Raw genomic sequence first — 18,561 nt, 5'->3', positions numbered from 1 at the left:
GATGGGTAAATTTCGAAATGAATGTAACACGTACTTGAGACGTGAACACATACAATTGAACTGGTGCGATACGTTGAAAGCACTAGATTGGTGTTACAAGTTGGCATCTTGATTGTTGGCACAACCAGTTAAGGAGAGTTGGGAGCGGCAAGCCAAACTTAATCTTTGGTCTATGGTTCGAGTTTGATCATTATTTCGCGGCTGAAAAAGTTATTAATTATTGGTATACTGTTACCATTGAATGTTTGACAACTATACTTTATACCTGTCTGATGCCTATTGGGACACGTGTTGAGTGTCCCCTGAGGAGCCCGATTTATTAAACCGGGCAAAACATGTTGGGATTGGGACAAAGGGACCTTATATATGTGTTAGTATTTTCTAACTATGGAGGTACCCTTTTAATAACATCAATAATATACAATAGAGTTGAAAGTATACTTGGCATCTGTTTGGACTGTTGCTTTGCTCATAATAATCTTTACTGGGGGAATATGAATTCCATCATCATATATGAGCAAATATATTTTTGATATATTCTGCATTTATTATTTTTTGTGCATCTAGATGAGTCCACATTATCAACTATAGGCCACCCCAATAGGGTGGGCCGGTATCACCTGGTTTCAGGGCCATCCTAGGGCATATAGGAGGTTCCTGAATATGGGATCGCCCCTATCGGGGCGGCCATTCTGTTTTGTAGGCAGGGATCAAAGTTTAGGATGACTAGTAGGGAGAGAGCCCCAAGTCTACATAACCACCCTGCCTATGAAATTGCCCCTTCCTACATCATGTGCTATATGTAGGACGTTCAATATGTGCTATATGTGGGGTTATTTTAATATAATAGTATAATAAAGGTTACGTTTTATATTATATTGATATCCAGTAATAGTGCTGTAGAACATTACTAGATCTTTTACAGTGTACATTATTTATACTTGCATGGTCTTGTCTGGATCACTGTAAGCTTTACTACTGTAACCTTGGTTTACAACCTCACTCCCTTTCCTTCGTTCTGCAGTCTATACAGTGGAGGAAATAATTATTTGACCCCTCACTGATTTTGTAAGTTTGTCCAATGACAAAGAAATGAAAAGTCTCAGAACAGTATCATTTCAATGGTCGGTTTATTGTAACAGTGGCAGATAGCACATCAAAAGGAAAATCAAAAAAATAACTTTAAATAAAAGATAGCAACTGATTTGCATTTCATTGAGTGAAATAAGTATTTGAACCCCTACCAACCATTAAGAGTTCTGGCTCCCACAGAGTGGTTAGACACTTCTACTCAATTAGTCACCCTCATTAAGGACACCTGTCTTAACTAGTCACCTGTATAAAAGACACCTGTCCACAGAGTCAATCAATCAAGCAGACTCCAAACTCTCCAACATGGGAAAGACCAAAGAGCTGTCCAAGGATGTCAGAGACAAAATTGTAGACCTGCACAAGGCTGGAATGGGCTACAAAACCATTAGCAAGAAGCTGGGAGAGAAGGTGACAACTGTTGGTGCGATTGTTCGAAAATGGAAGGAGCACAAAATGACCATCAATCGACCTCGCTCTGGGGCTCCACGCAAGATCTCACCTCGTGGGGTGTCAATGGTTCTGAGAAAGGTGAAAAAGCATCCTAGAACTACACGGGAGGAGTTAGTTAATGACCTCAAATTAGCAGGGACCACAGTCACCAAGAAAACCATTGGAAACACATTACACCACAATGGATTAAAATCCTGCAGGGCTCGCAAGGTCCCCCTGCTCAGGAAGGCACATGTGCAGGCCCGTCTGAAGTTTGCCAATGAACACCTGAATGATTCAGAGAGTGACTGGGAGAAGGTGCTGTGGTCTGATGAGACCAAAATAGAGCTCTTTGGCATTAACTCAACTCGCTGTGTTTGGAGGAAGAAAAATGCTGCCTATGACCCCCAAAACACCGTCCCCACCGTCAAGCATGGGGGTGGAAACATTTTGCTTTGGGGGTGTTTTTCTGCTAAGGGCACAGGACAACTTGATCGCATAAACGGGAAAATGGACGGAGCCATGTATCGTGAAATCCTGAGCGACAACCTCCTTCCCTCTGCCAGGAAACTGAAAATGGGTCGTGGATGGGTGTTCCAGCACGACAATGACCCAAAACATACAGCAAAGGCAACAAAGGAGTGGCTCAAGAAGAAGCACATTAAGGTCATGGAGTGGCCTAGTCAGTCTCCGGACCTTAATCCAATCGAAAACCTATGGAGGGAGCTCAAGCTCAGAGTTGCACAGAGACAGCCTCGAAACCTTAGGGATTTAGAGATGATCTGCAAAGAGGAGTGGACCAACATTCCTCCTAAAATGTGCGCAAACTTGGTCATCAATTACAAGAAACGTTTGACCTCTGTGCTTGCAAACAAGGGTTTTTCCACCAAGTATTAAGTCTTTTTTTGTTAGAGGGTTCAAATACTTATTTCACTCAATGAAATGCAAATCAGTTGCTATCTTTTATTTAAAGTTATTTTTTCGATTTTCCTTTTGATGTGCTATCTGCCACTGTTACAATAAACCTACCATTGAAATGATACTGTTCTGAGACTTTTCATTTCTTTGTCATTGGACAAACTTACAAAATCAGTGAGGGGTCAAATAATTATTTCCTCCACTGTATATCATCTACCGTATGTATTTTTCGCTTACAGAGAGTCGTTCTTTCCTTTGACTTCCCTTTCTATGGGCATCCATTGAGGCACATCACAATAGCTACTGGAGGTGAGAGAAATAAAACCCTGCTGTTTTGTTGTTTTTTTTTTTTTTTTGCTAATTATATATTACAAGATATAAATAATATATGGATTACCCCCAGGTTTTATCTTTATGGGTGACATCCTTCATAGCATGCTGACTGCAACACAGTACATAGCACCTCTAATGGCAAATTTCAACCCGAGTTACTCCAAGGAATCTACAATCAGGTACAGGGACAATGGTAAGTACAGTATTATAGAAGCGCTGCAATCTACAGTCAGATTATTCTGGGATATATTTGTGATATATTCTGTGATATATTTTCAATTCCCTTTTACCCACTGAACATGACCCCTCTTCTTTGAGAGCACATACTTCTAGAAGACAATTTTTCACTGCATTACTGAGTAATGATTTTAAAGAGAACATGTATACTGATGTGAATAGAAAATGTTCACAAGCATAACCTTGCGTTGTCTCTGACAGGTACATGTGTTGTGGTTCAGTGGAACCAAGTTCGTCTCCATGACAGAGAAAATGCTGGAAACTTTACTTTTCTAGCTGCTTTATATAATGATGGACGGATTGTGTTTGGGTACAAAGAGGTATATGATTACTATTATTACATAAAAGTTTGAATGAATGATTAAAAATGGTATATTCTTGATCGAAATTACAATCTGGAAAAAAATTAATTTGACCTGGCTACAATACAGATGTCCATGCTTTACACAGTAAATAAAGGCAGTCATGTTGCAGTGAAGTGTCATCACTTTACAAATTCCTTTACTCCTTCCTGGTGCCATAAGATATGAGGGGTGGTGAGCATGCTCTACATTATTCATTTGGACCTTGCTCACTGGCGCCATGCTCTGCCCCTGCCCCCTCGTACCAGGAGATGTTATACACAAGAAATTAACAGGCTCCACTGTGTGTCATTCAGTTCCTAAGGGAGATTTATCACTCTGACGTACAGAAGTGTTCAGAACAGAGGTGAGAAATTTCATGTAGATGGCAACAAGTAGTTGTGCCATTTTCAAAGAGAACGCACTGCCTTTTACTGTTGAGCTTAAGACAAGATATTTGTATTCCAAGAGGTGGCATTTGCTTTTCCTCCTGTATACTGGTTTGCAGCTGCATTCAACCACGCTTTTTAGTCATGATTCCAGAAATTGCAAGCCCTGATAGTCTATAAATAATACACAAACTTAAAGGGGTTTCCCGGGATTTTTTAAGGGATGACCTATCCTCAGGACAGGTCAAGTAAAAAGCAGTTGACACTCCGTCCTCTCTATGGCGTGGTGCACGTGTCGAAGGTGAGACTCCCATGTACATAGTTGAAGATAAGACCGGCACTCACTCGGATGCAATTTATTTTCTTTATTGGTCACATATAAAGACACTTGTGACGCGTTTCGGCTCAGGGAACAAGCCTTTCTCAAACAGGCATAACAAGACAAAAATCTGGGATTTAAATAGCCCGCAAGACACAGGATATGACGTCAGGTTAAATCATGTATACAAAAAAATCGGAAGCAGAAAAAGGTAATCAGTGTTCAAAGTAGATCACATATTTTTAAATTATTTGTATGCTGCATACAAAAGTGTTACTATTTAACTATACTAAAGAAGCAGAGATCACATCATGTAGATCAAACGCAAAGAAAAATTTTTTTCCCAGAAAATCCATCACATTTTCTGTAAGAAAAAAAGGGAAGGGAAAAAAAAAAATTATCAAGAGGATTAAAATTTATGCTCAGAGTAAACTCTACATCGAAGGAAACTTTTCAGGTCATATTTAGCCCTTTTGGTTCCAGGGTCTGCAATTTGTGGATCCAAAAGGCTTCTCGTCGTTTTTTAGATTTAATTCGGTCACCACCTCTCCGTGGACAAGGTACTTGTTCTATTATCTGAAAACGCAATTGTAAGATGTTATGTCGACATTGATCAAAGTGGTACGGTATTGGAAGTAGTAAATTCTTTTTCCGTATGGTTGATTTATGTTTACAAAATCTGTCCTTCATTCTAGTAGATGTCTCACCAACATATATGAGTCCGCACGGACATTTCAGGATGTATATAACAAAATTACTGTTGCATGTGAAAAAGCCATTGATAGAGAATCTCTGACCTGTGTGTGGATGAGTAAAATATTCTTCTCCAATTACACTTGAGCAATGTATACACTGCAAACAGGGAAATGTACCTCTTCTAGGTGTTGAGAGTGTCATCTGTCTCGCCATTTTATCACTGCCAACATCAGCCTTGACCACCATATCATGTATATTTTTAGACCTCTTGTAGCATATCATCGGTGGATTCTGAAATTCATACTCTAAAAAACCACTGATTCCATTTATAGTGAAATATCATGCTTGGATAAATAAATGCAGCTCTATAATAAACATTGGAATATTATGGCCAGAGCCTATCCAGACATTGATAAATTTTAATCCTGTTGATAAAAAAAAAAAATTCCCTTCATTTTTTTTCTTACAGAAAACGTGATGGATTTTCTGTGATTTTATACAACAAAAATATATTTTTTGCTTTACGTTTGATCTATATGATGTGATCTCTGCCTCTTTGTAACACTTGCTTGTTTGAGAAAGGCTCATTCCCTGAGCCGAAACACATCACAAGTGTCTTCATATCTGATCAATAAAGAAAATAAATTGTGCCGGTCCTATCCTCAGGACAGGTCATTAGTACTGATTGGTGGGGGTCCAACACCTGGGACCCCGCCGATCAGCTATACGAGAAGGCACCGCCGCTCACAGTAGTCTCTCTGCTTACCATGCACAGCGCTGTACATTATATAGCAGCTGTGCTTGGTATCGCAGCTCAGCCCCGTTCACTTTAATGGAGCTGAGCTGCACCTAGGCCACGTGACCAATAATCGTGATGTCACATGGCACAGGTAAAGCCGCAAGAAGGCTGCGGCACTATTGCCAGCGCCGGTGCCTTCTCAAACAGCTGATCTGCAGGGGACCTGGGTGTCAGACTCCACCGATCAGATACTGATCTATCAGTCCTAGAAAACCTTTTAAGTTCAAGAAAAATCAGTAACAATCTTTTGACTCATAATAAAGGTTATGCTGCAATGTGTTCTCTGGGAGCATTAAAATAAATGACATCTCATAAATTAACGTATAATTTCAGTCTCAGATTGGAGCTACATACAGACATTTGTTCTGCAATTACTGAGACATGGCTCGTTAGGTCTTCAAAATCTAAAAGTCATGTACTGTGGATGCCCCTTTACTAAAGGGGTTATCCAACTTCTTCTTATTTTTTAAAGGCACCAAATGTTATAACAAAAACAAACAAAAGAAAACCTCTTTGATACCTCACTGATCTGGCACAGTGGCCTTGGTCTTTGTTTCCAAGCAGCCGGTATGTGACTGCTGCAGCCCATGATTCTACTCAGCCGTCACATGCCATACTCTACCTACATCATGGCTCCCACTGCTGAGCGGTGATACCAGCAGTATGACACAACTACAGGATCTCAGCTACTGACAACATAATCTGTTGTGTTTCTAGCTGGCACTCTGAAGGTCTGCACAAATACGTTCACAAACTGGAGAAGGACAACTCATATGGACTTGGTTGTCTTACATTCCTAATCATTTAAATCACACTGATGCATAGGCGCAGAACATTTTTAGAGGTTGACAAAATGTGTAACTTGTATTATGGATCCTATAGATCACAAAGAAGTGCTATGTTCTACGTTGTTTTATGGTTATAACTTTCCTGCAGATTCCTTTACCAGTGCAAAATATCAGTTCGGAGCAGCACCCTGTAAAATCCGGCCTCTCTGATGCTTTTGTAGTTCTTGACCCTTTCTTAGAAGTCTCAGGTTAGTTGCAAAACGTTAATTTTATACCGATGGGTGTTTTTTGGATATCACCTTTTTAATCTATATTAATAAAATAATATTAATTGAAAGTAATTCAATGTTTAATACTACAAAAAATTACATTAATAATTAGAGATCAATAAAACAGGGCAGTTCTGAATATGGCTCTGCCTCAGAGAGTCTGAGGTTATATAGTGCTGTGCATAGGAAAGAAACAGGTCAAGTATCGTCAGGAGGTGGGGGAAAACGAGCAGCATCAGACTCATTTCGCTCGCAGCACTAGTTGTGCTGCAGGCTTCGGCGGGTAACTATTCTATAAGTACTAAATGTCATCATGGCAGTGACAGACCACTGAAATCAGAAAGTCTGTCTCTACACAGCATAGTCCCGCTGACAGAATCCCTTTAATATAAGAATGCCCTTTTAAAGGGCGTCCATCACCACGATCTTGGACTATTCTTAGCAGTAATACATGAGTAGTACCACAGATAATGAGCCAAAATCACAATTTATTTTCCTTCTGCCCCCTTTCTTCCGCTGTCAGCTCTCAGAGCTGCACTGAAATACATTGTTGGGACTGCTGTGCATGCGCTGATGAGTCCTCTCAATTATGTTAGAACAGCAGAGCAGTGCAGACTGTGCACTGAAAGTGGGGGAAGGGGGATAATAGGAAAATAAAAAGATCTGGACTCTTTATCTGTAGTTATAGTCATGCAGTACTGCAGATTCCCTTTAAGAAATTAGTAAAGTTTACATAGTAATATACAAGAGCACTTTAATAAACATTATCCATACAGTTTCCACTGTAAAAAAAAGAAAAAAAGAAAAAGTTAAAATACTGAAAAGCACTGATGAAGGATAATATAAAAACATGCTTTTATTTTTCTCCTGTCATACAGCATCCCAGAGGCGTTCTATCTACGAGTATCATCGGGTACAGGTGGACCTCGATAGGATTAAGAGTCAAACTGTTGTGGAATTCACCCCTCTACCAAGTAATCTAAAAATATAATAAATGAAAGCACATATATTAGGCTAGTTTCACAAATGCGGTACAGCCTTCCGGCAGGCTGGTCCAGCTTGGAATACCAGGAATACGGCCGATTCTCTTCGTATTTGTCCGGGTACAGCCGGATCTCCACTGAACCCGTTATAGTTAATGGGGCCAGCAGGCATTCCGCTAGCATCCAGCAATGCCGGATCCTAAGAACTCCTGGAACAGCCTGCTGGAACATTTTAGCACTAGTGTGAAACTAGCCTTAATCCTATGCTAGCCTTAGGCCTCCTGCACATGAACACATTAGTTCCGTTCCATGCATTGGGGACTGCAATTTTTGGTCCCCAATGCACGGGCAACCGCCATGCAGCCGCTTAGACGGATCCAGACCCATTCAACTTGAATGGGTCGGCATCCGTCCGTTCCGCAAAAGATAGAGCAAGTTCTATCTTTTTGTGGAACGGAAGTACGCAACGGAACCCCACCATAGTGCTTCTGTAGTGTTTCTTGCGTCCTTTCAGCATCTCTGGATTTGCTGACCCATTTAAGTCAATGGGTCCCGATCCATGATGCGGAATGCACATGGAACGGTGCCCGTGTATTGCGGATCCGCAATACGGCAACAGGACACCTATGGTAGTATGCAGGAGGCCTAATTCTGTTTATTTGTAATTAGTGCTGTCAGTGTCCGACTGTGCAGGGACATACCCCAACTGGTAAGGATGCCTTCACAGGTGGCAGATTTTGTGGCAGAAAATTCTGCGACTGATAATCAGTTCCATTCATCTGAATGGGGCAGCAAGCACATTGGTTTCTGCAAGTCCCATTAAGGTGAATGGAACAGATTTTCAGTCGTGGAATTTTCTGCTACAAAATCGGCCGTGTGTGAAGGCACCCAAAAATCCAGATGAACCTTCATTGCAAACTGCTGGCAATTCATTCATAACTACTAGCAGGTATAATAAATCGTCATAAGAATAGATGCTCCACAGAAGTTACTAATCGTCATAAGAATAGATGCTCCACAGAACTTACTAATCGTCATAAGAATAGATGCTCCACAGAAGTTACTAAAACAGACCTGCCAGGAGAGGTGACAGGTCCTCTTTAAATGTTTTTTAACATATGAAAATTAGAACCAGCACCTAATATGTAGACATGAGTGAATCTGTGAACATTTGATTCACCATAGTCTTCTGTCAAGTCGCACATCTTTATCCAGCAGCACAGGATTATGATGTAGTGTACTTAGCTCCTATGAGCTATCATAAAACCAGAGATGGTTTTAGACAAAATGTTGCCCTGGGCAAAATCAAAAGAGGGGGCCCACATCTTGTAATAATGTGCTAAAATCACAGTCCGACATCCAACACCCCCACTGATCAGCTGTTTGAAGAGACGGCGCGTGCTGTTCACTGATGCTGTCTCATAGACATACAGCAGCAGAGCAGGAAGAGAGACGGCATGTGCGCACAGCGCACGCTTTCTTCTCAAACAGCTGATCGTCGGGAGTGGTGGGTGTCAGACTCCCAGCGATCTGATTTTGATGACCTATCATCAATGTGAAAAACCCCAGAGAACCTCTTGAAGCTACCCCCAGTACTGTGCCTGTTCTGCTCCCCTCCATGTCCACAAACACTATACTATACACCCAGACTGCCCTCATTAGCAATATTGCCCCTAATAGTGATAATACTCCCCAAGAAAAAAATAAATAAAAAATGCCTCCCTGCCGTCCCGCCGCAGTTTTATCTGTGGCTTGTGTTGCTGTGTCCTGATGCATGCGGTCCCAATGACATCACCACTCCTGCTCTAGGTCTCACATGATGACGTCATCATACAAGACCCAGAGCAGGAGGTTGCAGTGATGTCATTTCGGCTTCTTGCTCTGTTCTAACACCTCACAGGCTTCAGGCCTAGCAGCCTGTGAAGTTGGACCCCCATGAGTACCCCCTCCTTTATGAGTAGCGTAGTGGCACCCTAGGCAGATGACTACCCTCCCCTATCCACCATCCTGGCCCTAATTCAGAGCACATTACTGCAGGAGGTATAACAGGAGAGGACTATAACTCCCAGCATGTTTATTATTTAATATCAGAGCACATTACAGGGGGACGTATAAGAATATGGGACTACAAATCCCAGCATATCCAAGCCATTATTATTTAATATCAGAGTATATTACAAGAGGAGGTAGAAGGCTACAACTCCCAGCATGTCCAAGCAGTTATGTAATATCAGAGGACATTATAAGAGGAGGTATACAACTCCCAGCATATCCAGGGTGTTATAATGTACCCTGATATTATATAATAATGGCCTGGACATGCTGAGAGTTGTAGTCCTCTTCTCTTATAATGTACTCTGATATTACATAAAAAGCTGGACATACTGGGAGTTGTAGTCCTCTCCTCATACCTCCTCTTGTTATGAACTCTGATATTACATAACAGGAGGTATAAGAGGAGAGGACTAGAACTCCCAGCATTTCCCTGGCACTTACATTGTATCCATACTTCTTAACATACATGGCTAGTCTTCTTCATTACTTTACTGCACTGCTGAGCTCTGCCTCCTGTTCTGGTCACATGATGGTGAGGTAATCGCAGGTCCTTCATTCCCTCTTCTCTGCTGAGCTCCGCTTCCTGCATCTGACATTATCGCAGGTCCTGTCAGCACTGTGGTAATGATTTATCTTATATGTGAGGGAGAGGACCTTACACTGCATTGTAAAGTTTGTAAAGCCCATTTGCTTCCTCGGACGTTCAACTGAACAGCAGCACTGAAGAAGGGGGCCCCTTAGACAATGGGGGCCCTGGGCAATTGCCCAGTTTGCCCCCCTCCCCTCAGATCCAGCCCTGGAATGTTCTACTTCTATCACTGGTGCCTATTTCACCACATGACGTCTGAGGGACACCATGTACAAGAGGGTCTTCCACAGGTTTTCCCATATATCCTCTTGAAATTATTTCCACTCTTGAGATTTAATTTGCTCAGAAAATTCACTTACATAGTTATTGGAGAGGCTCACAAACACTTAGAAAACTATTAGGTACTGCTGGGGTGTTACAATGTATATTGCTGGCATTTCCCCCGTTTCTGTGCATTTCCTTCCTTTATCATAAAAACTTCAATGGCAAATGTGAAATATGAAGTGGGTGGCATTGTTTCTACATACACTCATTACCATATAGGAAACAAGCAGGTGACTTTAGACAATGTACTTTATGTAATGCACTTTAATGACACTAAACTGTACTTTCCCTGAATTCAGCATGCCTGCAGCATACAACCTGCGACCAGTGCCTGACCTATTCCTCTAGCCTCAACTGTAGCTGGTGCCATGTACTACAAAGGTGAGTCTTTATAAATAAGTCATAATGCTGAGGCCCGCTTTAGAAGTTGTGTCGGGCCAGCTACTTCACAACCGATATACAGTATGTGTACTGCCTCTATATATTGATAGCATGCAGCAATTTTCTGTCCAAGTTATTTGACATCCGACATCACAACTGATGCACCAGCAGTATGAGAACAATCACATAGGAACTATGAGATCGGTTCTGGCTTCACTTCCCCCCAAGCGTTTTCTGCTTCACGCCGGAGGGGAACTGAACCAGATCGCCAGACACATGTGAAGGTCATTCTGATCACTATGATAAAAAAAAGTTTAGGTTATGTTTTGGCTACTGTAATGAGCTAGATTCCATTATTAGATGGACAGCTCGTGGCTCAGTGGTTAGCACTGGTGCCTTGCAGCACTGGGGTTCACATCTGGAAGGAGCTTGCATGTTCTCCCTGTGTTTGTGTGGCTTTCCCTCCACACTGCAAAGCTTAGATGGTGAGCTCCACTGGGGACAGCAAGTGATGATGTCTATAAAGTCCTGCAAAATACAGTCAGGTCCTTAAATATTGGGACATCAACACAATTCTTACATTTTTGCTCTATACACCACCACAATGGATTTGAAACTAAACGAACAAGATGTGCTTTAACTGCAGACTGTCAGCTTTAATTTAAGGGCATTTACATCTAAATCAGGTAAACGGTGTAGGAATTACAACAGTTTGCATATGTGCCTCCCACTTGTTAAGGGACCAAAAGTAATGGGACATAATAATAATCATAAATCAAACATTCACAGTTTAATATTTGGTTGCAAATCCTTTGCAGTCAATTACAGCCTGAAGTCTGGAACGCATAGACATCAGCAGATGCTGGGTTTCATCCCTGGTGATGCTCTGCCAGGCCTCTACTGCAACTGTCTTCAGTTCCTGCTTGATCTTGGGGCATTTTCCCTTCAGTTTTGTCTTCAGCAAGTGAAATGCATGCTCAATGCTCTATAGCATTTGGCTGAATATGAGCAGATAATATTGCCCAAAACACTTCAGAATTCTTCCTGCTGCTTTTGTCACATCATCAATAAATACAAGAGAACCAGTTCCATTGGCAGCCATACATGCCCACGCCATGACACTACCACCAGCATGCTTCACTGATGGTAGGCTTAGGATCATGAGCAGTTCCTTTCCTTCTCCATACTCTTCTCTTCCCATCACTCTGGTACAAGTTGATCTTGGTCTCATCTGTCCATAGGATGTTCCAGAACTGTGAAGGCTTTTCTAGATGTCATTTGGCAAACTCTAATCTGGCCTTCCTGTTTTTGAGGCTCACTAATGGTTTATATCTTGTGGTGAACCCTCTGTATTCACTATGGTGGTCTTCTTGATTGTTGACTTTGACACACATACACCTACCTCCTGGAGAGTGTTCTTGATCTGGCTAACTGTTGTGAAGGGTGTTTTCTTCACCAGGGAAAGAATTCTTCGGTCATCCACCGCAGTTGTGTTTCATGGTCTTCCGGGTCTTTTGGTGTTGCTGAGCTCACCGGTGCGTTCCTTCTTTTTAAGAATGTTCCAAACAGTGGTTTTGGCCACGCCTAATGTTTTTGCTATCTCTCTGATGGGTTTGTTTTGTTTGTCTAATGATGGCTTGCTTCACTGACAGTGGCAGCTCTTTGGATCTCATCTTGAGAGTTGACAGCAACAGATTCCAAATGCAACTAGCACACTTGAAATGAACTCTGGACCTTTTATCTGCTCATTGTAATTGGGATAATGAGGGAATAACACACACCTGGCCATGGAACAGCTGAGAAACCAATTGTCCCATTACTTTTAGTCCCTTAACAAGTGGGAGGCACATATGCAAACTGCTCTAATTCCTACACCGTTCACCTGATTTGGATGTAAATACCCTCAAATTAAAGCTGACAGTCTGCAGTTAAAGCACATCTTGTTCGCTTCATTTCAAATCTATTGTGGTGGTGTATAGAACCAAAAATCTTACAATTGTGCTAATGTCCCAATATTTATTGACCTGAATGCATGTCAAGCGTCATGCACATGACCGTATCTGTTTTGCGTATCTGTAAAATACGGATATGTGCCATCCACATTTTTATGCAGACCCATTGACTTCAAAGTGTCTGTGGTACGCATTTTGTGGACATATTCTATCTTTTTGAGGAACTGACATACGGATGCAGAAAGTACACGGATGATCTGTGTGCTTCCCACATCCGTATGTCCGTTCCACAAAAATATAGAACATGTTCTATACTTGGCCACAAAATGTGGAGCACAGACTCAATGAAGTCAGTGGGTCCTCAAAAAAGCAGATGCAGCATGGTCGTCACCCATAGTTTGCAGTTTAAAGACTACAAAATACATACGGTCATGTGCAAGAGGTCTAGGTGAGTGAGTAAGTAGATCTGTTAAGCTGGCCATAGATGAACATCAGCTGAACCCTCCATTTTGGTAGGAATGGCCGACAATCTCATGTGTATGGGGGCGTTTATTCAGAATTTCCACCAACGGCAGTTGCCGGGGGAAAACAATGATTGGCCATGTTGGTTTTGAACATGGCCAATCCTTTATTCTTACAGGATATAAGCTACCACAAGAGGCAGCAGCTTATTCTACTCTCCCTGAGACCACGTGAATGCTCAGCTATATGGAGGGTTCAGGAGAAATAGCTGTGACAAGTTATCTGTGGGAACCATAAGATACAGTAACGCCACCAAAAATGTTAACCCTCTCAAAAAGATTCATTCATTCAGTGGGGCGCTCTCCAACAGTGGTGCCAATGTCGATAATGCTACTAATTAGCAACCACTTATCTTATGTAATGTTGTGCAGATGTTCCAGTGGCATTGACCGTTATCGACAGGACTGGATAACATACGGATGTGAGAAAGAGGTGCGCAGACTTTTGTATTGCAGGACATTGAAACACTGTATTATAAAAACAGAATTGAATAAAGTCATCTTTTTTTCCCCATTACCTTATTCAAAAGAATAAGACATCGTGTGAGGAATACATCGATTTTTACACCCCAGCTGACACCACAATCAAAACCACCTCATCCAAAGAAGGCTCATCCACACCGACACCTTCCATAGATCTCACTACAGAAGGTAATGTATGAATCAATGTCTGATCCAGAGGATGGAAGGGGTGATTAGTTCATAATTATTATATGTTATGCACATGTCCGCTAGGCACAATCAACCATAGACATTGTATTATGATTAAACCCTTTACCCACCAGGCTTATTTCAGCCTTAAAGGGGTTGTTTAGCAGCTTGAATTATTTTAAAAAATATATATACTTAAAATGCAAAGAGAAGTAATATTTACCTGCTCCTGTTCCAATGCTTCTCAGGACCACTGCCATCTCTGCACTTACTGCTTCTTTTTCGCTGACCAAGAGGCACAGCTTAAAAGGCAATAGCCTTTACTAGGTTCTTGGCTGCTGTGACAAGCCATTAGCAGCCCACGATCAAGTTTGTGGGTCACAGATGGGTAATTAACCGCCTCCGGACCGCCTAACGCAGATGTGCGGTCCGGAGGCGGCAACGCTGCGCACAACGACGCATATACGCGTCATCTCGCGAGACGCGAGATGACGCGCTATGCGGCCCGCGCATGCGCAGTTCGGGCCGGCATTTCGTAGAGGACCATTTCGTCATCAGATTGCCAGCCAATGATCGCGGCTGGCAAGCTGATGATTTTCAAAAAATCCAATCAGAGAGCCAGATAACAGATCATATTTGTAAATATGATCTGTTATATGGCTGCCTGCTCCTCTGCTGGTTCTTTTCGTCGGTTGGATCCAGCAGAGGAGCAAGCACACAGTGAGTACACCAAACAGCACACTTTAGCCCCAGATCACCCCCCTGAACCCCAATTTAACCCTTTGATCACCCCTTTGTCAATCACTAGTGAAAGGAAAAAAGTGATCAGTGTAAACTGTCACTTTTTTTTTCCACTGGTATTGACCGTTAGGTTTTAGGTATAGTTTAGGCCCCTTGGTTAGGTAGTTAGTGATCAGTTAGCGCCCAGCCCACCGCACCGCAGTCCGTTATTCGCTGATTAGCGTATCGCTAATCAGCATTTGTACTTTTATAGTATCTGGAAGTGATCAAAACTGATCACGGTCAGATCTATAATTGTATTAGTGTCACTTTAATTCGCCCTCCACCCAAAACGCAGTGTTTGCCCGATCAGGCCTGATCGCTCGCCCACACGTGCATTCACCCACGCCCGCCCCACCGCAGTGACAAAAAAAAGATTTTTTTTTGATCACTGCACAATCAGTTTACACGCACTGCGGCGATAAAAAAATCAGTTTTGATTTTTTTTATCAACCGCAGCGGCCTCCGGTACTTCGCTAGCCTCCCCTTTGTAAGACAGGCTTGCTTTTTTTTCTTGGGTAGTCTCAGGGAATACCCCTAAATTTAGTTGCCCAAAATGTCAAACAGGGGGTATTCCTCTGAAGAGGCCTACAGGATTCTGACCCAGTCGGATGAGGAGTGGGAACCCTCATCTGATGAATCCAGCGGGTCAGAATATGAACCTGTAGAAAGCAGTGGCTCTCTGACCCAAAGTTCGGACGAGGAGGCTGAGGTCCCTGATACCACCAGGCGTAACCGGCCCCGTGTCGCTAGACCACAGGTTGCGCAGGATCCGCTTCAAGAGCAGCAGAGTGGGGCTGGTGCTGTCGGATTACGTGGTGAGGCATACACCAGCAGCCCAGCCCTCCCTGGACCTAGTACCAGCACTGCCGTACAACCTGGTGAAGTAGCGAGCACCAGAAGGGCAGTTGAAGCTGGTACGGTGGCACGTGCAGTAGTGACCCCGTCGCAGCCACCGCAAAGACGTGCCCGTAGAGCCCTTAGAATCCCTGAGGTGCTGGCAAACCCTGATTGACAGTCCCCAACTTCAGCCGCACCTGTAGTTTTCCCTTTCACTGCCCAGTCTGGAGTTCGGGTTGAGACAGCTCAGATCGGTTCGGCCCTGGGATTTTTAGAGCTGTTCTTGACTGCGGAGCTCTTAGACATAGTTGTGGCAGAAACAAACAGATATGCCACACAATTTATCACCGCTAACCCGGGAAGCTTTTATGCCCAGCCTTTCCGGTGGAAACCAGTCCAAGTTTCCGAAATTAAAACTTTTCTGGGCCTCCTCCTCAACATGGGCCTGACAAAAAAGCATGAATTGCGGTCATATTGGTCCACGAACCCAATTCATCACATGCCCATGTTCTCTGCTGCTATGTCCAGGGCACGTTTTGAGGCCATCCTGCGTTTCCTGCACTTTAGTGACAACACCGCCTCCCGTCCCAGAGGCCACCCTGCTTTTGACCGGCTCCACAAAATAGACCATTTCAACCAGAAATTTGCAGATTTGTATACCCCAGAGCAAAACATCTGCGTAGACGAGTCCCTGATACATTTTACCGGGCGCCTTGGCTTCAAACAATACATCCCAAGCAAGCGCGCCTGGTATGGGGTCAAATTGTATAAGCTCTGTGAAAGGGCCACAGGCTATACCCACAAATTTCGGATCTATGAGGGAAAAGATCAGACCCTGGAGTCGGTCGGTTGCCCTGCCTACCTGGGGAGCAGTGGGAAGACAGTTTGGGACTTGGTGTCACCCTTATTCGGCAAGGGGTACCATCTCTATGTGGACAATTTTTACACAAGTGTGGCCCTCTTTAGGCATTTGTTTCTAGAACGGATTGGCGCCTGTGGTACCGCGCGAACTAGTCGCGCAGGCTTCCCCAACGGCTCGTTACCACCCGTCTTGCAAGGGGGCAGAGGGCCGCACTGTGTAATGAAGAACTGCTCGCGGTGAAATGGAGAGACAAGCGTGACGTTTACATGCTCTCCTCCATTCACGCAGACACGACAATACAAATTGAGCGAGCAACCCGTGTCATTGAAAAGCCCCTCTCAGTCCACGACTATAACCTTCACATGGGAGGGGTGGACTTCAATGACCAGATTTTGTCTCCGTATTTAGTTTCCCGCAGAACCAGACGCTGGTATAAGAAGGTGTCTGTATATTTAATTCAATTGGCTCTGTATAATAGTTTTGTTCTCTACAGTAAGGCTGGGAGAACTGGATCCTTCCTCAAATTTCAGGAAGAGATCATCGAGAACCTCCTGTACCCAGGAGGTTCCGTGGCCCCATCCACCAGTGTAGTTAGCCGTCTACACGAGCGACATTTCCCCAATGTCGTTCCTGGTACCTCAACCCGACCGTCACCCCGAAAAAGATGTCGTGTCTGTAGCAGGAGTGGAATAAGGCGTGACACCCGCTATTTCTGTCCTGACTGTCCTGACCACCCTGCCCTATGCTTTGGAGAGTGTTTCCGGAAGTACCACTCACAGGTACACTATTAGCATAGGGATCATCTCACCAGGACAGGCACACAGGGCTATTAGGGCCCATTCACTCACACAGCAGCTGCAAACGTCTCCTTTCACATGGGACAAAGTGCATAACGCACTTCGCCACATCTTTGGGCGATTTGCGCTTTGCACATTGACCCATGGGGAAGGAGAAGTTTGTTCTATAAAGGTAAAAAAACAAACAAAAAAACACCAGTAAGCAAAAAGGTTAATGTTCAGTTAAAAAAAGTTAAAGTTTATATGTTCTGTTGCAAAGTTAATAAAATTATTGCGTTGCGGCCTGGTTTTTTCTTTACCTTCCAGGTGGACCAACCGATCGATTAGCTGCAGCACTGATGTGCATTCTGACAGAAGCATTGCGCTGCTGTCAGATTACACGCAAGTCAGTGTATGCGGCGCTTCAAGACGAGATTTCTACTCTGCAGTAACAGATACGTTTGCCAAGGCATACGAGCTGAGGAGGAGGCGGCGTTCCTATGCTTTGACAAACACTTTGTATATATATAAAAATAAAAAAAAATCCCGGCAATGATTTATTCATCCACATCGATTGATGTGAATGGAGAAATCTGGTTTGCCAGGGCATACGAGCTAAGTGGGTATGGATGTAGGGCAGAGCTCCTATGTCCTGGCAGACGCCTTTCCCCTCCATTTTTTTTTTTGGGCAGAGATTTTTTCATCCACATTGATCGATGCGAATGAAGAAATCTGTGCCGTTCATTTTTTTCTTTCAGCCCAGAGGCTGAACGGAAAAAAAAATCTCATTACCTGTATGCTCAATATAAGGAGAATAGCAGAAACTCCTAATGCTGGCCATACATGTAATGATTGCGGAGACCCTCAAATGCCAGGGCAGTACAAACACCCCACAACTGACCCCATTTTGGAAAGAAGACACCCCAAGGTATTTGCTGAGGGGCATATTGAGTCCATGAAAGATTTTAATTTTTGTCCTAAGTTAGCGGAAAGTGAGACTTTGTGAGAAAAAAACAAAAAAAAAAAAATCAATTTCCGCTAACTTATGCGAAAAAAAAAAAATTTCTATGAACTTGCCAGGCCCCTCAATGGATACCTTGGGGTGTCTTCTTTCCAAAGTGGGGTCACATGTGGGGTATTTATACTGCCCTGGCAATTTAGGGACCCAAATGTGTGAGTGCGAAACCCGAAAGGTGCACTTTGGAATATGTGCCCCTTTGCCCACCTTGGCAGCAAA

The 18,561-nt window shown here is 43.2% G+C and overlaps 1 protein-coding gene across 1 annotated transcript in view; it reads left to right on the top strand.

Annotated features, from left to right (window-relative positions):
* PLXDC1 (plexin domain containing 1) overlaps window positions 1-18,561 on the top strand; it is a 108,879-nt gene that overhangs the window by 64,311 nt on the left and 26,007 nt on the right. The window contains exons 4-11 of the mRNA XM_044297804.1: window positions 2,679-2,748; window positions 2,843-2,965; window positions 3,211-3,329; window positions 6,490-6,589; window positions 7,489-7,584; window positions 10,861-10,942; window positions 13,788-13,848; window positions 13,946-14,066. Of these exons, the coding sequence (XP_044153739.1) occupies window positions 2,679-2,748; window positions 2,843-2,965; window positions 3,211-3,329; window positions 6,490-6,589; window positions 7,489-7,584; window positions 10,861-10,942; window positions 13,788-13,848; window positions 13,946-14,066 (772 nt within the window). The remainder of the gene's footprint in view (window positions 1-2,678; window positions 2,749-2,842; window positions 2,966-3,210; window positions 3,330-6,489; window positions 6,590-7,488; window positions 7,585-10,860; window positions 10,943-13,787; window positions 13,849-13,945; window positions 14,067-18,561) is intronic.

This window comes from Bufo gargarizans, chromosome 6 (genome assembly GCF_014858855.1).
Source record: "Bufo gargarizans isolate SCDJY-AF-19 chromosome 6, ASM1485885v1, whole genome shotgun sequence".
Classification (NCBI taxonomy): Eukaryota; Metazoa; Chordata; class Amphibia; order Anura; family Bufonidae; genus Bufo; species Bufo gargarizans.
This window is presented reverse-complemented; position numbering and strand designations above follow the sequence as displayed.